The sequence below is a fragment of the Salvelinus alpinus genome, chromosome 30 (genome assembly GCF_045679555.1).
Source record: "Salvelinus alpinus chromosome 30, SLU_Salpinus.1, whole genome shotgun sequence".
In the NCBI taxonomy this organism is placed as follows: Eukaryota; Metazoa; Chordata; class Actinopteri; order Salmoniformes; family Salmonidae; genus Salvelinus; species Salvelinus alpinus.
The window spans coordinates 29,597,777-29,619,734 of NC_092115.1; the positions used below are offsets into that span (position 1 = coordinate 29,597,777).

The 21,958-nt window shown below is 43.4% G+C and overlaps 1 protein-coding gene across 2 annotated transcripts in view; it reads right to left on the reverse strand.

The window, feature by feature from the left end:
• Positions 1 to 2,682: 2,682 nt before the first annotated feature.
• The window catches only part of LOC139559517 (oxysterol-binding protein-related protein 1-like), a 40,666-nt gene continuing 21,390 nt past the window's right edge, over positions 2,683 to 21,958 (reverse strand). For both annotated transcript variants that reach the window (XM_071375591.1, XM_071375590.1), the window contains exons 17-28: positions 18,722 to 18,941; positions 15,654 to 15,729; positions 13,433 to 13,567; positions 13,189 to 13,286; positions 12,804 to 12,986; positions 10,116 to 10,223; positions 9,817 to 9,906; positions 9,574 to 9,700; positions 6,570 to 6,686; positions 5,732 to 5,855; positions 5,518 to 5,608; positions 2,683 to 4,045 (exon numbers count right to left, since the gene is read on the reverse strand). In XM_071375591.1, the coding sequence (XP_071231692.1) occupies positions 3,943 to 4,045; positions 5,518 to 5,608; positions 5,732 to 5,855; positions 6,570 to 6,686; positions 9,574 to 9,700; positions 9,817 to 9,906; positions 10,116 to 10,223; positions 12,804 to 12,986; positions 13,189 to 13,286; positions 13,433 to 13,567; positions 15,654 to 15,729; positions 18,722 to 18,941 (1,472 nt within the window). In that variant the 3' untranslated portion in view covers positions 2,683 to 3,942. The remainder of the gene's footprint in view (positions 4,046 to 5,517; positions 5,609 to 5,731; positions 5,856 to 6,569; positions 6,687 to 9,573; positions 9,701 to 9,816; positions 9,907 to 10,115; positions 10,224 to 12,803; positions 12,987 to 13,188; positions 13,287 to 13,432; positions 13,568 to 15,653; positions 15,730 to 18,721; positions 18,942 to 21,958) is intronic.

A 21,958-nucleotide genomic window follows, 5' to 3' on the forward strand; every position in this document is an offset into this window, starting at 1 on the left:
GGCTCTGGTTGGACCACTCAAGGACATTCTGAGACTTGTCCTGAAGCCACTCCTGCATTGTCTTGGCTGTCTGCTTAGGGTGGTTGTACTGTTAGAAGGTGAACCTTCATCCCAGTCTGAGGTCCTGAGCGCTCTGGAGCAGGTTTTCATCAAGGATCTCTGTACTTTGCACTGTTCTTCTTTGACTCGATCCTGACTAGTCTCCCAGTCCCTGCCACTGAAAAACATCCCCACAGCATGATGCTGTCACTACCATGCTTCACTGTAGGGATGGTGCCAGGTTTCCTCCAGATTTGGCATTCAGGCAAAAGAGTTCAATCTTGGTCAGAGAATCTTGTTTCTCATGGTCTAAGAGTCTTTATGTGCCTTTTGGCAAACTCCAAGCGGGCTGTCATGTGGCTTTAACTGAGTGGCTTCCATCTGGCCTTTCCAAATCATGTCCAATCAATTGAGTTTACCACAGGTGGACTCCAATCAAGTTGTAGAAACATCTCAAGGATGATCAATGGAAACAGGATGCACCTGAGCTCAATTTCAAGTCTCATAGCAAAGGGTCTGAATACTTATGTAATAAGTATGCATTTTTAATACGTTTGCAAAAATTAAATAAAAAAAGTTATGGGGTATTGTGTGTAGATTGCTGAGATATATATATATATTTAATCCATTTTAGAATAAAATGGTGCGCCGTACACACTACCCTCTTTAATGCCTTGCGGTCAGATGCCAAGCAGTTGCCATACCAAGCGGTGATGTAGCCAGTCAAGATGCTCTCAATGGTGCAGCTGTTGAACTTTTGGATTTTCTGAGGGACCATGGCAATTTTTTCAGGCTCCTGAAGGCGAAGAGGCGTTGTTGTGCCTTCTTCACGACTGTGTTGTTGTGTGTGGACCATGTTAATTCTTTAGTGATATGGACACCAACGAACTCTAAAGTCTCGACCCGCTCCACTACAGCCCCGTCGATGTGGATGGGGGTGTACTCTGCCCTCCGTTTCCTGTTGTCCATGATCAGCTCCTTTGTTTTGCTGACATTGAGGGTAAGGTTGTTGTCCTGGCACCACGCTACCAGGTCACTGACCTCCTCCCTATAGGCTGTCTCATCGTCATTGGTGATCAGGTGAGTGAACAGGGAGTACAGGAGGGGACTAAGCAAGCACTCATGAGGGCCCCTCGTGTTGAGGGTCAGCTTGGTGGATGTGCTGTTGCCTACCCTCACCACCTGGGGACGGCCTGTCAGGAAGTCCAGGATCAAGTTGCAGAGGGAGATGTTCAGTCCCAGGGTCCTGAGCTGTATGCGAATTGGAGTGTGTCCATGGTGTCTGGGATGATGGTGTTGATGTGAGCCATGACCAGCCTTTAAAAGCATTTCCTGGCTACAGGTGTGAGTGCTACAGGGCGATGGTCATCTAGACAGGTTATCTTGGCGTTCTTGAGCACAGGGACTATGGTGGTCTGCTTGGGGGAAAAAATGGTATTACAGACATGGTCAGGGAGAGGTTGAAAATGTAAATGAAGACACGTGCCATCTGATTAGCGCATGCTCTGAGTATGCGCCCTGGTAATCGATCTTGCCCCGCGGCCTTGTGAATGTTAACCAGTTTAAAGGTCTTACATCGGCTGATGCTCTCATTCATGGTTCCGTGTTGCTTCCCCCGAAGTGAGCATAGAACGCATTTAGCTTGTCTGGTAGGCTCGCGTCACTAGGCAGCTCGTGGCTGGGTTTCCCTTTGTAATCCGTGATAGCTCTGCCATATCCGACGAGTGTCAGAGATGGCTTAGTAGGATTCAATTTTAGCCCTAACGCGTTTCCTGTTTGATGGCCTGTTGGAGGTCATAGCACGATTTCTTATAAGCGTCCGGATAAGTGTCCCGCTCCTTGAAAGCAGCAGCTCTAGGCTTTAGCTCAGTTCGGATGTTGCCTGTAATCCATGGCTTCTGGTTGAGATATGTACGTATGGTCACTGTGGGGACGACGTCGTCAATGTACTTAATAATGAAGCCAGTGACTGATGTGGTAAACTCCTCAATATTATCAGATGAATCGCGGAACATATTCCAGTCTGTGCTAGAAAAACAGTCCTGTAGCTTAGCATCCACTTCATCGGACCACTTCCGTATTGAGCACGTCACTGGTACTTCCTGTTTGAGTTTTTGCTTGTAAGCAGGAATCAGGAGGATAGAGTTACTGTCAGATTTGCCAAAGGGAGGGCGAGTCTTGTATTTGTGTGTGTGAAGTAAAGGTGATAAAACAATGTGTCACCTCTAGTTGCACAGGTGACAGGCTGGTAAAAATGTGGTTAAAGGGATTTCAGTTTCCCTGCATTAAAATCACTGGCCACGAGAAGCGCCACCTGGATGTCCATGTTCTTGTTTGCTTATGGCCATATACAGCTCATTGAGTGCAGTCTTAGTGGTAAATGTGGTCTGCAGCTATTCAGGAGGTATTCTAATTAGGGTGAGCAAAAACTCAAGACTTCCTTAACATTAGAGATTGCGCACCAGCTGCTGTTAACACAGAGACACACCTCCACCCTAGCCTTACCCACATGAGGAATCACTAGGCCTACCTTCACCCATGTTAGTATTATGCGGGGAATTCAGTCCACAACTTACATAATGCTACAAGGATACACAGTGAGTGAGGGTGGTGGCAATAAGAAACGACACAAACACCCTAAGGTAACATTACGTTTTTATTTAGCAACAATAGAAATGATCTTTATTCTGTAATGTGCTATACACAAAGTGAGAGTAGCCCCTAGGAAAAAACGTGCATTCAGAGGGGGCGATAGGCCCAGTCTACTGTACTGCCATGTATTACATGATAATCCTACCTACCTACCAATTTATAGAGGTTACAGCAGCAGCTATTCACAACCAAGGAGATGAATACTATGCAGTGCATGAGTGTGTTGAACAGTGGCTGTCTCCCACATGGCACCCTATTCCCCCATAGGGCTCAAGTCAAAAGTAGTGTGCTATGTAGGAAATAGGGTGTCATTTGGACACAGCCTTACTGTGTGTCTGTGGGTGTAGTGCAGCTAATGCATAGTCAAAGTGGTGCATGTGCTGTATGTGTATTCAGTGTGCGAGGGCTGCCTCTCAGAATATCCTGAATTACATTTTTACTATAGAGGAAACTTCTGCATACAGATAAATATATCTTCACATAGAGCCAAGTGGTCAAACTTGGATTAAATAAGTTCTCTCAAGTGTCATTGAAGAAAGCCATACTTCTAAGTACAGTAGTTATTCCCCTCTATACATAGCATCTTACATTCATAGAGGACTGCATTGTATTACAGCTCAGAAGAATGGAAGACCTCTATCCAATAATATGTACAAACATGTAGAATTTCCCCAGTCATAGTTAGAGAGGTCGAAGCAGATCAAATGTGTCATAATGACAGCTTAGTTTGGTAGCCTATAGCAGCGACCGCAGGAAGTTGGAACACGCCTATTTCACACACTATTTGAAAGCTCTATTTTTCCATAAATTGACACTGTATCAGAACGATAATGTAGCTGCACACATTCGTAAGTAACAGCACTGAGCGCAACGTGTTTTGGAGATGAAGAACATTTCTTGCAACGTGTTTTGGAGACATACTGCATTCAACTCACGCCATTCAAAACACTCCCATTTGTTAAAATGAACGGCAGGTTACACCCTATAGTTTTATTATAATTCTATACACTGGTCAATGACCATAGCTTACAGGCTCATGAGGACTTCACCCTTGTGCTTTGAGTGAGACATAGGCTGCGATAAGAGATAATATTTGGGGACTACTGAATGGTTGTTGCCTTTGCGGTCAGTCAATTCCCAATAATAGCCTTACCATATATAGGACCAGAGCAGGTCTGAAGTTCCAGCCTGAATATGAAAAACAGCAGAGACAGTTGAGTTGTGTACAGATAGAGATGTGTGTCTTGTAGGTCAGTAAATATCAGGCAGCAGGGAGTAGTTCCGTTCCCAGTAGCCATTGGAGTAGAGCCAGTCCTGAGCTTTGATGTGGGGGTTGGAGCCTTGGTGGAACCACCTATATGAGAGTAACGAGAGGAACCGAGTCAGATAAACGGACATAAAATGAGTGTTCAGGCACAGATATATCCAGGCACAGGGTGTTTGACATGATTGTGATAAATACAAAGCCACACAAACAGAATACAGTACAGTTGACTCCTGATCGTGTGGTTTAACAAACCGAGATTCCATTGAAAATGTTATTTTTCTCTATATAGCTTAGGTTTTCGTGAATTCATGCAAACTATAGCATGCAAATATCCAGGAAAGGTGAATTTCACTGCAATTATTTTAGCATATTCAATATGTACTTATCAGGAGTCAACTGTACTCAGGTTGTACAGGTGTATGATCAGTGTTTGAATCAATGCATTTGCTGCAGTTCCAAAGCTGTCTTGAGGAAGCCGGTATAGTGCAGCACTCAAACAGTGAACCACAACAACAACCAAAAGCCACAGCAGACAAGCAGAGCCAAACCTGGGGCCAAGAGCTGGGTTCCTTCTCAATGACAACACAGGGGAAGAGCATAACATAGCACAGGATTACACAAATGGGTGACAATTAGCAAAGCAGATCTAGCATAAGCGCTAGCATACATCCAATGAGAGTAGTGTTGAGCGATTAACAGAAATTGTTGTTTTTTTGTGTTATTTTTTAATGATTTAACCAACATCCGTACAATTATTTGAATTCCATTTGGTAAAATTTTTGCACAGTTTCTCTGGAGATAAATAAGATCAAGCCTGAACTGTGCAATGTAGTAGAGAGTTGTAGTTTCCAACAGGCCAATATTCTATATAGTTTAGCACAGAACATGTGGTAATTAACTACAATGACCATAATCCATTGCGCGCCTACTTGTCTAGCCTGTTAGGTTAGTGTGGGGCAGACACGGAGAGAGAAGAGACAGAAGAATGCAAGATCGAGAGGGATAGCGAGCAGTTGCTTAGTGAGGTATCTCTGCCTGAAAATACTGTACATGATCTAAGTGATTGATAGTTGGTTTTCAGCAGTCATAACAGTATGTCTTATTTAATGTACTTTGAAACATTAATAAAATAGTGATTGTGTCAGACAGCATAGGCAGCAGCTCTACAGAGGTGAGATGACTTGGAATGAAATAATAAAGTCATCAAATAAAACAATATCTATGTAACGTAATATACACAACAACTGAAATGTTTTATTAAAGTAAAGTCAATGATGGTTAATAAGTGATGAGCAATAATGAGCAGTCACTGCCATCATGGGACTTTTTAATTGTTTATTCTGTGTTACAGCATTCAACCCACATAATACATAGTGCATTTATTGTAAAATTAGTTATAATCGAAACCCGAAATTGTAAACCGTGATCATTTTTTAAATAATCGAATGGAAACCGAACCGACCTCAAAAAGCACTAATTGTTCAGCGCTAAATGAGAGTGTTGCACAGCAGAATCAGAGGGGAGTTCCATGGCGGAAGAGAGAAGACCCAATCACTCACCTTGTTTTCCATTCCTCTGTTGATTTGGAGCGATTTTTCCGGGCCAGTCTTTGTTTCTCCTCTACCCTCTTCTTCTCTGCACTTGCCAAATCTGAGAAACACAGAAATATTTCAACGTATCAAAATATTTTGATTCATTGACAAAATGCTTGTTGAATTGCTGGACACCAGATGTGGATCATTGACAACAACACGATGCTCTATATAACTATACCCATGTCTCCTTTCTCCATGGCTCTGATGTCAGGTCTGAGTCGACAGTCTGTGGGGGGCAGGACCCCCTTCATGCTCTCCTCCAGCTCATTCAGCTGCATGGCAAACGTGGAGAAGGCGTAGAACTACCAAAGAGAGAAAGGGGGAAGGGTCTACAAATCAATGACTGACAACCAGTTCAATCACTCAAGAAGGTTAAAAATATCAACAGTAAATCCAGATATCTGCCTCTTAGTAATTCCTCCAATACAGTACTCTCTCATCCCTGTAGTTGTCTGGTCGGGGAGCTATCCTCCAGACCTGCTTTCCTCCCCTTCCGCCCTCGCCTCACCTCTCCCCCAACCCCCTGCATCTCCTTGACCCCGACCCCCTGCATCTCCTTGACCCCGACCCCCTGCCTCTCCCCTCTCACCTGCCTCTCCTCTCCCCTCTCACCTGCCTCTCCTCTCCCCTCTCACCTGCCTCTCCTCTCCCCTCTCACCTGCCTCTCCTCTCCCCTCTCACCTGCCTCTCCTCTCCCCTCTCACCTGCCTCTCCTCTCCCCTCTCACCTGCCTCTCCTCTCCCCTCTCACCTGCCTCTCCTCTCCCCTCTCACCTGCCTCTCCTCTCCCCTCTCACCTGCCTCTCCTCTCCCCTCTCACCTGCCTCTCCTCTCCCCTCTCACCTGCCTCTCCTCTCCCCTCTCACCTGCCTCTCCTCTCCCCTCTCACCCGCCTCTCCTCTCCCCTCTCACCCGCCTCTCCTCCCCTCTCACCCGCCTCTCCTCCCCTCTCACCCGCCTCTCCTCCCCTCTCACCCGCCTCTCCTCCCCTCTCACCCGCCTCTCCTCCCCTCTCACCTCTGCAGAGTTGTCTGGTCGGGGGGCTATCCTCCAGATGAGCTCACTTCCTGGGATGACCTGGACCGTGTCTCCATCAGGCAGGGGCATCTCCTCTGGCTCTTCGTCTACACTGGTCTGGAGGGACAGACAGGGGGACATGCAACCTTCAAACAGGTATGCAACTACAATAGCTACTTATTGGGTCCTATCAAGGGTCCTCACTCCAAAACGAGTGTAAAGATTTCTTAAATAAATCAAATCAAATGTTATTTGTCACATGCACCGAATACAACAGGTGTAGACCTTACAGTGAAATGCTTACTTACAAGTCCTTAACCAACAATGCAGTTAAGGAAAATCCCCCCCCCCCCAAAAAGGAAAAGTAACAAATAATTAAAGAGCAGCAGTAAAATAACAATAGCGAAACTATATACAGGGGGTACCGGTACAGAGTCAATGTGCGGGGGCACCGGTTAGTCAAGGTAATTGAGGTAATATGTACATGTAGGTAGTGTTATTAAAGTGACTATGCATAGATAATAACAGAGAGCAGCATAAGAGGGGGGGCAATGCAAATAGCCTGGGTAGCCATTTGATTAGCTGTTCAGGAGTCTTATGGCTTGGAGGTTGAAGCTGTTTAGAAGCCTCTTGGACCTAGACTTTGCGCTCCGGTACTGCTTGCTGTGTGGTAGCAGAGAGAACAGTCTATGACTAAGGTGGCTGGAGTCTTTGACAATTTTTAGGGCCTTCCTGACACCGCCTGGTATAGAGGTCCTGGATGGCAGGAAGCTTGGCCCCAGTGATGTCCTGGGCCGTACGCACTACCCTCTGTAGTGCCTTGCTGTCAGAGGCCGAGCAGTTGCCATACCAGGCAGTGATGCACCCCGTCAGGATGCTCTTGATGGTGCAGCTGTAGAACCTTTTGAAGATCTGAGGACCCATGACAAATCTTTTCAGTCTCCTGAGTTGCAATAGGTTTTGTCATGCCCTCTTCACGACTGTCATGGTGTGCTAGGACCATGTTAGTGTGTTGGTAATGTGGAGGCCAAGGAACTTAAAGCTCTCAACCTTCTCCACTACAGCCCCGTCGATGAGAATGGGGGCGTGCTCAGTCCTGCTTTTCCTGTAGTCCACAATCATCTCCTTTGTCTTGATCACGTTGAGGGAGAGGTTGTTGTCCTTGCACCACACGGTCAGGTCTCTGACCTCCTCCCCATAGGCTGTCTCGTCATTGTCGGTGAACAGGCCTACCACTGTTGTGTCATCAGCAAACTTAATGACGGTGTTGTCGTGCCTGGCCGTGCAGTCATGAGTGAACAGGGAGTACAGGAGGGGACTGAGGACGCACCCCTGAGGGGCCCCCATGTTGAGGATCAGCGTGGCGGATGTGTTGTTACCGACCCTTACCACCTGGGGGCGGCCCGTCAGGAAGTCCAAGATCCAGTTGCAGAGGGAGGTGGTTAGTCCCAGGGTCCTTAGCTTAGTGATGAGCTTTGAGGGCACTATGGTGTTGAACCCTGTGCTGTAGTCAATAAATAGCATTCTCACATAGGTGTTCCTTTTGTCCAGTTGTGAAAGGGCAGTGTGGAGTATCTGTTGGGTCGGTATGCAAATTGGAGTGGGTCTAGGGTTTCTGGGATAATGGTGTTGTGAACCATGACCAGCCTTTCAAAGCACTTCATGGCTACAGACGTGAGTGCTACGCGTCGGTAGTCATTTAAGCAGGTTAAGCAGGTGTTCTTGGGCACAGGGACTAGGGTGGTCTGCTTGAAACATAGAATTAGGAGGATAGAATTATGCTCAGATTAGATATCGTGCACCAGCTTGTTTGTTTACAAATATACTTAGACCGCCACCCCTTGTCTTACCAGAGGCTGCTGTTCTATCCTGCCGGTACAGTATATAACCCGCCAGCTGTATGTTATTCACGTCGTCGTTCAGCCACGACTCGATGAAACATAAGATATTACAGTTTTTAATGTCCCGTGCTTTTAGTTTGTCCATTTTATTATCCAGTGATTGTACGTTGGCCAATAGTACCGATGGCAACGGCAGATTAGCCACTCGTCGCCTAATCCTCACAAGGCACCCCGATCTCCTTCTGCGAAACCTCTGTCTCTTTCTCCTGCAAATGACGGGGATGAGGTCCTGTTCAGGTGTCTGGAGTAAATCTCTCTCGTCCATCTCATTAAAGAAAAATTCTTCATTCAATTCAAGGTGAGTAATCGTAGTTCTAATGTCCAGAAGCTCTTTTCGGTCATAAGAGACGGTAGCAGAAACATTATGTACAAAATAAGTTACAAACAATGTAAAAAAAAAAAAACAATTGTACGGTTGGTTAAGAGCCCATAAAACGGCAGCCACCCCCTCCGGCACCATTATCGTCACTCAGCACTCATCATGAGCATGGAGCAAAATTATACATTTTGTGCCGTATTTTCATGGTGCGAAAGCGTGCAACATTTTCCAGGCAACTATTTAAGTATTGGTCAGTTTACTAAACTCTAGTCAAATAACCACCTCATTATCATATACTTTGTTGAAGAAAAGTTTCAAATGAAATCATGCTGACAGATTAAAATGAGGTTTATTTAATTTTTGCACCTAACACTTTGCTTTAGGGAAAACACTAAGGGGATGTGGCTGACGTGCAAACCGATATTGAAATGTCAAATTGGTTAGATAAGGTTGAGGGTTAGGGTTAAGGTTAGGAGTTTGGTTAAGGTAAGGATCCGTTATAGATTTAGTCTATGGGCGGCAAGTAGCCTAGTGGTCTATGGGCGGCAGGTAGTCTAGTGGTTAGAGCGTTGGACTAGTAACCGAAAGGTTGCAAGATCGAATCCCCGAGCTGACAAGGTAAAAATCTGTCGTTCTGCCACTGTTCCTAGGCAGTCATTGAAAATAAGAATTTGTTCTTAACTGACTTGCCTAGTTGCTTATTTTACTCAGCAAAGGATATGATAGTTACATAACCACCCTTGTTTTGCATTTGGAATATTTTTGATTAGTGAGCATACAGTACCTGCTTGTTGCTTTTCTTCTCCTCTGAGTTCTTCTTGTCAGATTTCTTGTGAGCATCAAAGGTGGCGGCGTCCACAGTGTATAAGCACTCAGTCCATTTACCGTATATGGCACAGAGCTTCTTTTTGCTGCACGCACACAGACACACAGTCAAAATGAGCGGTTCGGCTTTTCTGATTGCTAACATATAAATCATCTTGATACAGTAAAACAGTTGGTGGAAAAAAATGTAACAAGCAAGTACCTTTTATCCAGAATATAGCCCTCCACTTTGTGCAGCTCCTTGCCAAACATACCACATGGTTTGAACGTCAGGCTGCATCTCTCGCCGGTCCTGTCACCGAAAGACAAGCCTTATAGTTACATATTCTCTTTCACTATTCCCCACAGCCAGACAATGCTTTCAAACAACCACCATTTTGCTGCTCAGTCTGTCGGCTTTGCAAAGGCAAGTAACTGTCCCAGTTCTGTTACATTGCTCAATCAACTGGAAACAAACGTGGATCCAGACTACTGCACACACGGCGAGGTAGTCTCCCTTACTTGTGGTTGATCACTTCCACATTGCCATACTGCTCGATCCACAGCTGGCCCACGATGATGTTGTGGACACAGCAGGTGGGGTTTGTCCAGGTGTACGCTTCATTATATCTGCAGAGAAAGAGAGAACATGTCACAGCAGATCACCAACTACGTCAACTTCGAGATGCCAACTCATACCAAACTACTTCACGGAGATTCAAATGTCCTTCAAACTTCAACATGAATTAATTAGTTTCATCCAGGCTTCAGAAAAAAGCTCCCAGAATAGCTCTATTGCTAGAATATACACTACTGTTCAAAGGTTTGGGGTCACTTGGAAATGTCCTTGCTTTTGAATTTTTTAAATTAAAATTCTCCATTAAAATAACATAAAATTGATCAGAAGTACAGTGTAGACATTGTTAATGTTGTAAATGTGTTAGCTAATCCAAGTTTATAATTTTAAAAGGCTAATTGATCATTAGAAAACCCTTTTGCAATTGTTAGCACAGCTGAAAACTATTAAAGAAGCAACAAAACTGGCCTTCTTTAGACTAGTTGAGTATTTGGCGCATCAGCATTTGTGGGTTCGATTATAGGCTCAAAATGGCCAGAAACAAAGACTTTTCTTCTGAAACTTGTCAGTCTATTCTTGTTCTGAGAAATGAAGGCTAATCCATGCGAGAAATTGCAAAGAAACTGAAGATCTTGTACAACGCTGTGTACTACTCCCTTCACAGAACAGCTCAAACTGTCTCTAACCAGAATAGAAAGAGGAGTGGGAGGCCCAGGTGCACAACTGAGCAAGTGGACAAGTACACCAGTCTCAACGTCAACAGTGAAGAGGCGACTCCGGGATGCTGGCTTTCTAGAGGCAGAGTTGTATTCTTTTGCCCATTATAATATTTTATTTTAATTGGCCAGTCTGAGATATGGCTTTTTCTTTGCAACTGCCTAGAAGGCCAGCATCCCGGAGTCGCTTCTTCTCTGTTGACGTTGAGACTGGTGTTTTGCGGGTACTATTTAATGAAGCTGCCAGTTGAGGACTTGACACTCCAATGTACTTGTCCTCTTGCTCAGTTGTGCACCGGGGCCTCCCACTCCTCTTTCTATTCTGGTTAGAGACAGTTTGCATTGTTCTGTGAAGGGAGTAGTACACAGCGTTGTACAAGATCTCCAGTTTCTTGGCAATTTCTCGCATGGAATAGCCTTAATTTCTCAGAAGACTGACGAGTTTCAGAAGAAAGTTATTTGTTTCTGGCCATTTTGAGCCTGCAATCGAACCCACAAATGCTGATGCTCCAGATACACAACTAGTCTAAGGCCAGTTTTATTGCTTCTTTAATCATAACAACAGTTTTCAGCTGTGCTAACATAATTGCAAAAGAGTTTTCTAATGATCAATTAGCCTTTTAAAATTATAAACTTGGATTAGCTAACACAACGTGCCATTGGAACACACGAGTGATGGTTGCTACAATAGTCATTTACAACATTAACAATGTCTACACTGTATTTCTGATCAATTTGATGTTATTTTAAAATGGACAAAAAATGTGCTTTTCTTTAAAAAACAAGGACACTTCTAAGTGACCCAAACTTTTGAATGGTAGTGTATGTATTGCTATATTTACTGGGAGATAAAGGCCAAATCAAGGAAACTCAAAGGCAAACTCTCAGGGAGGGAAAGCTACACTGAACAAAAATGTAAAACGCAACATGCAACAATTTCACTGAGTTACAGTTTATGTAAGGAAATCAGTCAATTTTTATAAATTCATTAGGCCCTAATCTATGGATTTCACATGAATGGAATACAGATATGCATCTGTTGGTCACAGATACCTTAAAAAAGTCAGGGCGTGGATCAGATAACCAGTCAGTATCTGGTGTGACCACCATTTGACACATCTCTTTTGCATAGAGTTGATCATGCTGTTGTATGTGGCCTGTGGAACACTGTCCCACTCCTCTTCAATGGCTGTGTGAAGTTGCTGGATATTGGCGGGAACTAGAACACGCTGTTGTACACGTCGATCCAGAGCGTCCCAAACATACTCAATGAGTGACATGTCTGGTGAGTATGCAGGCCATGGAAGAACTGTGACATTTTCAGCTTCGAGGAATTGTGTACAGATCCTTTCGACATGGAGCTGTGCATTATCATGCTGAAACATGAGGTGATGGCGGCAGATGAATGGCACGACAATGGGCCTCAGGATCTCGTCACAATGCAATTGTGTTCGTTGTTTGTAACTTATGTCTGCCAAATTCTCAAAAACGACATTGGGGTAGAGAAATTAACATTAAATGATCTGCCAACAGCTCTGGTGGACATTCCTGCAGTTAGCATGCCAATTGCACGCTCGTTCAAAACATCTGTGGCATTGTGCTGTGTGACAAAACTGCACATTTCAGAGTGGCCTTTTATTGTCCCCAGCATAAGGTGCACCAGTGTAATGATCATGCTGTTTAATCAGCTTCTTGATATGCCACACCTGTCTGGTGGATGCATTATCTTGGCAAAGGAGAAATGCTCATTAAAAAAGATGTTAACAAATTTGTGTAAAAAAATTCAGAGAAATAAGGTTTTTGTGTGTATGGAACATTTCAGCTCATGAAACAGGGGACCAACACGTTACATGTTGGGTTTATATTTTTGTTCCGTGTACATGTACACTGTGGAGGGAATCTCATCTCCAGACTTACTTGGGCAGCTCCAGGGTGATGATGCCTTTAGGCTCTGCCTCCACACTCTTTCCCCAGAACTTGAGTTTGGGGTAGATGGAGCCGTGGAACAGGAAGTCCTCCTGCAGGCCCTCGGCATGGAAGGCGCTTACAGGTGGGTGGTGGCTCACCTGCTCCGACATCCACCTGAACCCTAGGTCCTCTCTGAGGGGACAGGAGGGAGGGGGTTAATGGACCATACTTAGCCATCACCTTCCATCTTCAGATGTCTTGAGACATCTGACTTAAGGATTCAAATGTATTTTGGTGACGTCTTGAGTCAAAGTAGTACCACTAGTAGTAACCACCATCTCACAACACATACAGAACAGTCAACCTAAACATCAACTACAGTAATATGTCTAACCTGATCAGCTCATAGGTTTCTCCTAGAAGTGGATTGAAGGGTTTTCCAGTCCTCTCCCACTGTGATGCTACAGCAGACACAGCAAATGCTGCCACACACTGAAACCATCATAGATGATCAGAAATGTGTAACGTCAGTAGCTGTCGATGAGCACAGCCAAAAGAGCATGTACTACAGCGGTGATTGTGAGTGAAAACTCACGCATGTGTCTATACGAGAGAGGATGATGACGTGCGCAAAATACCTTCATCCTCTCCATGGAGTCTGTGGCAGCGTTAGCCTGGTGGATGAGATACGTGTGCTCCATGTACTCTGTCAGCCGCTGAAGAAAACTCAGGGGCTCGTTGAAGATTACTGGCATGGCTATCTTAGACAGCTCCTGGGAGAGGAGAGACAAAGAGGAGAAGAGTCATAGAGAGAGAGAGGTAAGGAAACACACAAGCAAAGAAGTTCATCCACAGCCCACACAGACATACCTGTATTATATTATACAGTAATATCAGACAATGATAGGACATTGGCATTATAGTGATTAGAGAGTGCAATAGACTGAAAGTACTTGAGACAATTACAGGACATTGGTAATAGGGTGGAAGTCCCTATAAAGCTGACATAATTGTGTTTCGATGACAGAGGTGTGAAATAACATCAGCAATAAGCGCTAGTCTAGATCCCAGTCCGGAACACTGTTTGACACCAGTACCGACTGGTCTCTGCAGTGTCAGTAAAAAGGCCCACATTTCATTAGCAACCCTGGGTTAAAACAATGGTTTACCTTGGATCTAACTAATTTAAACCCACAGAGTACACACACATAGTTATGGTAGTTTCTCCATTGCCATCGGTGTCTGCCCCTACACCAGGGCTGTGTCCCAAATGGCACCCCATTTCCTATGTAGGGCACTACTTTTTACCGCCCTGGTGCCGCCCTTTTTACCGCCCCCATTAGGGCTCTGGTCAAGGGGCCCTAATCAAAGTATTGCACTGATGCCGTTCCACCAATTCGGTGCCTTGAGAAGTGTAACTTGGTCAACAACAAAAAAACGGCCATTCTTTCATAAAGAGCACATGTTCAACTTCATAAAAACATGTTTTCCCTTCCCAAGAGGTTAAATAAAATCAAAAACTATAGTAAGTGCCTATTAAGTGCCAAATAAAGTAACAGGGTTGACGATTTCGTCTTAAAATCAGCCATAAATCCCCTTTTGTGATGGGGAATGGAAGCTTGTTGTGTGCAACAGGGACTGAATGCAAGCTTCCAAAACCAAAAAAATTATTGTTAAAAACATTTCAGGGTTGACGTGTTATGCTCGACCCAGTCAGTTTCCCACCACAAAATGGCCAAAAAGAGAAGAACCAGTTCACCTGCTTTTACACTATGATTTATTTGACTATTAGATGTTCAATGTTTCATTAGAAAAAAATATTTAAAAGAAAAAGTCCAGTTCATGTAACATGGTTGACCTTAAAAATTAGGGACAGACATAAATGATTCACTAATCACATTAAATAATAATCTTCAGAAATGACTGACAAAGCAACAAAATAACTAGGGCTTTACAATGATGGTGAAAACTGGATTTTGGCATTTCAGCATGTCTTTATTCATATTTTAAAATCAGATTTATTGAATTCTCCATATGGTCTACGGCATTTCATTTAATATAACCGGCTTTTAAAATTCAATATTGGTGCACAATTTATTTTCAAAATATCAAAGGGATGCAAAAGGCACTCTTTTCGTGGAACAACCACACTACATAGAGAATAGGTTGCCATTTGAGCCACAGATGGGAATCATTACACCGTTTTAATTAGGGGAATTACAGGAAGTGTAGAGCTTATATCATCCAATTAAAAATCATCCAGGAAGTGGAAAAAGGGTATTAGAATCCCTACAGACCACTACTGATGACAGGGTCTTTCACATCATAGACCTGTGCTTAGATAGTTACAAATAAATACAAGCTATAACAAGGCAGCTAAATCTCTCCATAGCTACAGTAACTACAGTAACTCATTAGCCGGTAAGTCGGCCCAAGGACACATTCTCAGGTCAGCAGTATTTCCCACTAACACAGCACAAATCCACATTAAAGAAGCGGCAGATTGAACAAAGTGTAAAGAGAAAATACAGAGGGAAAAAAAACAGCAGAAAATACATCTATCCTGTGTGGTTTAGTTGGTAGAGCCATGGTGCTTGCAACGCCAGGGTTGTGGGTTTGATTCCCATGGGGGACCAGTACGCATCTGCTAAATGACAAATGTAAATGTAATGTTTGTGGCTGAATTCTTGGCAGAGAGAAAGGCATGTTTGCTCACGTTTTGGGGGGGTGCAGGAAACAGTGAACTAACATCCTTGTCTTTCTTTGCCCAGCCAGATTCATTTTTATCCAGCTCCTGTGCTTTTGGGTTGTGCCAATGCAGTACCCTTCTTTAAATGAATAATGAGAATGAATTCTCACCATGCCGATGCATTTCTTCAGGATGCTCCAGATGCTGACGTCATTCCTGGAGAACATGGGTGCCGGTAAAGACGTTCTGTCGGATAGAAAAGAAACAGACAAACAATTAGGTCAAATCTAAATGGGGTAATCCCACTGAATATATATGGATGCAGACAGTTAGCCTGGTCCCAGAGAATTGAACGAGCAAAAAAAAAACTTTGGTGACAGAGTAATTAATGAGGGGTTTAAGCCAGATTCTCTTACAGTAGCATATTTCCTATATATAGCTACTTCATAGATAAGGCACGGCTCTCTTCCTCCTATGTCTCAACAATGCTCTAAGGCCAGGCTATCATTAAATCAGATAGTGGTATCATGTTGTTGGTGAGGCGTGTTTACTTTCTAAGTATTTGCAATTAAGCAAGTACCCTTGGTTTTATGTGATGCTCTTGGCCATCTTTGTTCATGGAGAGGAACTGTGTTTGGAATACACAAAAGTAAGCCATTGTTTAGTTATGCAGAGAGTACAGCTGTACATTAACCTTATCTGGAACATCAGTGATGGCTTGACCTACTATTTAGAAACAGAGTAACCTGGCAGCTAATTAGCTAACTGTGTGTTTGCATGTTCCTGTCGGTGTTTGTGTGTGCATTGCGGCCCGCCCGTAGACCAGGTGTGCATGCCTCAGGGAGGCGGTGTGTTTACTTAGCGATAAGCAGTGAAGCAGCTACACACAGCGAACGCAGCAGGAGATGAAGGGAGAGGAAAGAGGAGGCCTGTGGGACTAAATCCTAACCCTTCTCTCTTAACAGTGGAATGAGCAGGCCAATGGAGCATGGTGGAGCAATACTTCTGCCGGCTCCACAACACGCCATAACATGTTACGCTAAAGAAACTGATTCCTACTTTAACTAGCTACACTTACTCACTTTACAGCTTCATTCAGTTCCCATAGACATCTACATTTTCTCTTGAGTCAAATCAAGCCTTAAATCACATAATCAAGGATTTATCGTACACTTGTGGGATTACACATTGAGGTATCAATTAAAAAAATGAGTTCTCTTTAACATACTGAGGTAGACAATGACTGAATCCCATCTCCTTTATGAGAGCATGTCTGACTGCACCATGATTAATAGTGGGCCCACGAGTGTGAAGCACTGTTGATATTAATTAGCTTATTTGGTTGGAGTGAGTCCAGAATCCTGGAAGGAGATTGGAAGCATTCCAAATGGCACCCTATCCTCAATTTAGTGCACTAGGGAAGAATGGGGTAAGTTGAACCATTTTGTACATTCAGCATCACTCCGTCAAGGGAAATATAGTATAGTTTCAGGTTTCAGTAATCGTATGTACTTGATGCACATGGTATACACCATCCAACGAAATGCTTACTTGCAGGTTCCTTCTCGACAACAAGAAATAATAAAAGATAAGAACAAAGTAAATGGCTCAGTAGAATACTTTTCTTTTTGTTGCATAAGTATAATACAGGAATGTACAATTTATAGTCCAATTTTTACATGTGTTTGGGGAAGGGGGATTAGGGAGCAAGTGTTTAAATTGTTCAGTATTTAGCTATCATAATAAGTCTGGTAGTAGCAGTTGTGATGTGTGTGTAGCATGATGTGTGTGTGTGTGTAAGGTGCAGAGAATGTAGTATTCTTTCTAACAAAGATATCTACATATATTTCAGGATGTTGTGCATTCCTGGAAATAATCAGAATTCATTCATCATTACAGTTTTGAAAACATAGCTTGTCCCAAAAACGTGGTCTCTAGGCATAACTTACACCGGTTAAATTAAGCAGCCTTCAAATTGCTGTACTGATTGAAATATTACTACTTTCTTTTTAAAACCATGTCAATCTTAATTTCCCAAACACAAATGCTTTTTGGTCTTTTAATAATTTTAAGCATATTTTATCAGAGGCTTATCAACAAACAAACACTTTATACTTTTTAAACACTTTTAACATAGGCCAGGCCGTGTTGATACCTCATATCCCAGCGATAACGCCTTGCATTACACCTGGGAAGAAAACACTTCAATTTGCTCAACTTGCCATTAGCTCAACTTACCCCAAGGCAAACATTTTGACTATATTAGCCCACACAGCTACAAGGATGCACTTTCATGCTAGGTTTAGGACCTCTCTGAAGCTTATAGAGACCCCAAACTGATGTATGGAACAATCTTAAAATTATTGGTGAAAAACTGTTTCTTGCTTACCACTTTTTCCATGTGGTTTCTTTCTTCACAGACTCCATGAAATGACGACCTCTTCCTAAATATTTGGTCAGATGATTTGTTGTGTGTGTGGTTTACTAGAAACAAGGGTGGCTCAACTTACTCCTTTGATTCAACTTACCCCAATCTCCCCTACTTTTGACCAGGGCCCATAGGGCTCCCTCATTCCATCACACAACAGAGATGTATCTACACATAGCCAGAGACGCTATAACTCTGAATGACAGTTATAGCGTATAAATAAGCTCCTCATCAATCTTTTACAACACACACACAGCGCACGCGCACCCCTTTCCTCTCACTCAGTATTTCGTGCTCTAAACTGGCAAGCACTAAATTATTCACGGGTCAATTGTTGGATTAAGAAAGAGAGGGCATGCAACCATCCTCGTCCACAGAAATAAAATAAATAGACTGACCAATCTTCAAAAAGCCTTCTGCTCTGACCCAGTGTACCAAGCACCAATAAGCCACTAGCCTGCTGAATCTGAATGACATAACTGTGGATGGAAAAACAAGAGAGACCTGTCTATGGGGCTTGGGTGCCCAAACAAACACAGGAATAAAAACCTAGACGCACAGGGGTATATCACATTATATGCCGTTGGCTCTATTGCATACAAAGTCATTTCCTACAAAATGTCACGTGATAAAAACACATTTTGAAACAACAAAACAATATAAATAATGATAGAATATACTACAATAAATGAACCGCACAGTTAAAAGCCTTGCTTTAATATGCACTGGAGAAGGGGACAAGAAAATCAAGCAGGAAACCAAGTTGAAAACAAGCTGTTACATCACATATTAACTGCATCCTGACCCCACCTGTGCTTCTTGACTCCGTTGCATTGGGCCGTCTTGTCGCCATGGTTAACCTCCCCAGACATGTCGCAGGCGGCGGCGGGTCCCCTGAGGGTGCTGCTGCTGAACAGAGAGGGCTCTCTCTCCTCTTCCTTCACCTCCCCTTCTTCCTCCTCCTCTTCACACGAGTGTCCGGCCACAGACAGGAAGCCGCTCAGAGAGAGAGAATGCTCGTCGTCGGACTCTGCAGGGGGAGGGGGGTGCCAGGGGCCAGAGACAGAGAGGGAGTCATGTCACCTTTGAGCCTAGCAAAGCAAACCAAAAAAAAATACTTTAGTTCTGCATCCTGCCTTCACACTCCTCCACCCGGTAGTGACTGACAGAACTCCCTCCTCCTCCTCCTCCTCCTCCTCCTCCTCCCTCCCTCCCTCCCTCCCTGCAACCAGCAAAACCACAACTGGGAGATAGGGTTCCTATGAGAGGCCACAAAGACGTTCCCCTTCCTCTGGGTGCTGTGTCTGCTGTGGTTAGTACAGTACTCTGGCTCCGTCTCTAACTTAGACTGCATGCTACCGCTACTAGGGACAACACAGATAGTAACACCCAGGAAAAAGGGGAGGGGAAACAGAACAAAGAAGAGGAGCTGAGAGACTGTATCATAGAATATTGTATAATAGTTTTTGGAGTGCTTCATTTGAGGCACGGGTTACAGAGCTGATATTACCAATACATTTTTTTGGGGCATGCCAATAATGCTTTTAATTAAACAATTTAGCTGGCATGATCGGTTATGGGAACAAGCTTCAAAATCTCTCGTAAGTAGAGCAATGGTATTGATAGATGTAGGTCATGTGGCTTCATCCAATAATAACAAACGGACATGATGCATCTTTATTATGTAAACAAACAAGACTGAAGATGTCTAACATGCTGGTCGATTTTCTCTCTCTTACATTGAACGTAAACATGGTATTATAGATGCAGTAAGCAGGGTATATTTATAAGAGTAGAGAGACTGAAAGCTCTGACCAGTAGATCACTGTGGATGGATGAATGATGCAACAATCCCAGAGAACCAGGGATCACTCTAAAATGCACAAACATACTGTATAGCAAAGCAGCACGCTCCTATTTTAGCCAGCATACAGTATCAATCACTACTCTACTGCAAGGCTCTAGGGTATAGACTACACTGTGCTGGAGCAGCCCACTACAGAGTTCTACATCTATTTCAGTACTAAAGCATTGTTAGCCAAGCATAGAGTAATTACTGTAGTTAACAATTCCATTTAAATCTGGTCATATCATATTCTTAGAGAGGTTTCACTTAACCAGCTCCCTTTGAATTGAGTTGGAATTTTAGAGCCTAGCTACAGCGAGAGATATTTCCGCCTGAAACGAGAGAGAATATTTCTTAAGAAGAAGCGCTAGCTAGCTGTCTCATTAGCCTTGGGATTCATCAGCAGTGGCCATTTTGAGATTGTTACTTCTCTGCAACACTAGTTGTAAGGGCCATTATCCCAACATGGAGACAATTAGCCATTGTAGCAGGTAGCTGATCGTTGGGTAACCAGCCGTGTAACGCAGCGCTGGGATTGGTCATTAGACAGGAAGACATGGAGGGAGGCTGGGGTGGCTGAGGTGCCCTGGGAACCTTCTGGGCACCTCAGCCACCCCGTTAGCATGTGTAGTGAATCATGTTCCGTGCACACGCACACACAGACAGAGACACATACTGATATTGATTCCTACGTTGTTGGGAAAGATCAAGAATGAAAGGCATTTCACTGTACTTGTGCACGTGACAATAAAAAATTCAAAACTAAAGGAGATGTTTTCGTAAATCTGATACCAAAAGGTTTTTTCCAGTAATTTTTTAAATTTTGCATATACTCTGTAAATTGTTTGAAGCAGTCATTGTGCATAGAGTTCCATGGTTTGTTAAACTTTGAAATCAACGGTTTTTGTTTGGCATACATTTTAAACTGACAAATCGGAGACCGCGTAATTCCATTACCGTGGAATTTCCCTAGGTCATACATCATTCAGCACATTGCACAATTATCAAGTCAGTCTCTGCAAACTGTATAATGAAAGAACCAAATAAAGAGTGAAATCTTCCTCAGCCTCAGAGGCTACCGTCTGCTGGAGAGAGATGTGTTGCTGGATCCTAGAGGTGTCTGTGCTGCTGATAAAAATAAACAAGGTGTCTGTAAACCACAGCCTATTCTTCAACACAGAAACAACTCCACAGGGGAAGTGGTTTTCATTACTGACAACAGTGTGGAGGAGCTAAGGTTAGGGAGCCAGGTAGGGTCAATGAACAATTTAGACTGAAGGAATCAAATCAGCTTTATTGTTCAGAGCTGCAGAGCCACGATAGTCAGCCGGCTCATTTTTTATTACAGATTTACAAGGCTCATTTAATTGGTTCTTATCAAGGTGTAGCTTGTTGCTGTGTACTCTGGAAGTGTTAATACATCGCTTTGTATAAAGGTGCTTATAGAGGTCTTTCAGACATGTTCTGTTTTTCATTGACCTGTAACTCAGAATAGCCTGAAACAAAAATATGTTAATGAAATAATTAATGTCCATTTTTGCGATCTTAAACAGCACCCTATTCTCTATATGCCTATACACACTCAACAGACGGACCACGGTCCAGATTCAGACCCAGAATGGGATGAATACGGACCACGGTCCCGATTCAGACCCAGAAAGGACCACGACCAGATTTTAGGAACTCAGTCGGGCTTTCAATTGAATGCTGTTGAGAATTGTAATAGTAGAATGCACAAGGTGCAATTTAGAAATGTGATAGTGCATGGGCAGTTGTCCTAGTTAAGTAATTCACTGAAAGATCTTAGAGAGCTATTTATAACCAGAAATGTCCAGTTGACCAAGTAGCCCATGTTAGCTAGGTAAGTAAGTTAGCCTATCTAAATCCTGTAGTTATCATGGCCAGATTATGTGCCCATGGGTGCCTTGAAGTCACTCAGGTATCACATAAACACACATACAGTACGATATGGCAAAATGTGTGGAATGGCAGGAAATTAGCTTTAAAACAGCTAAATGTTCACCACGTCATGGCTAAATGTGTAGAATTGCTGAAAAATTATCTTAACTGCTCTTTGTTCTTTCTGCCAAAAAGAGGAATGTGAACAGTTTGGGGTCGCTAGGTGGGGGTTTGTTACTACCGATAAATGAATATATCCATCCGGACATTTGCCACCTAGGAAACTTGTGTGACCGGACCTT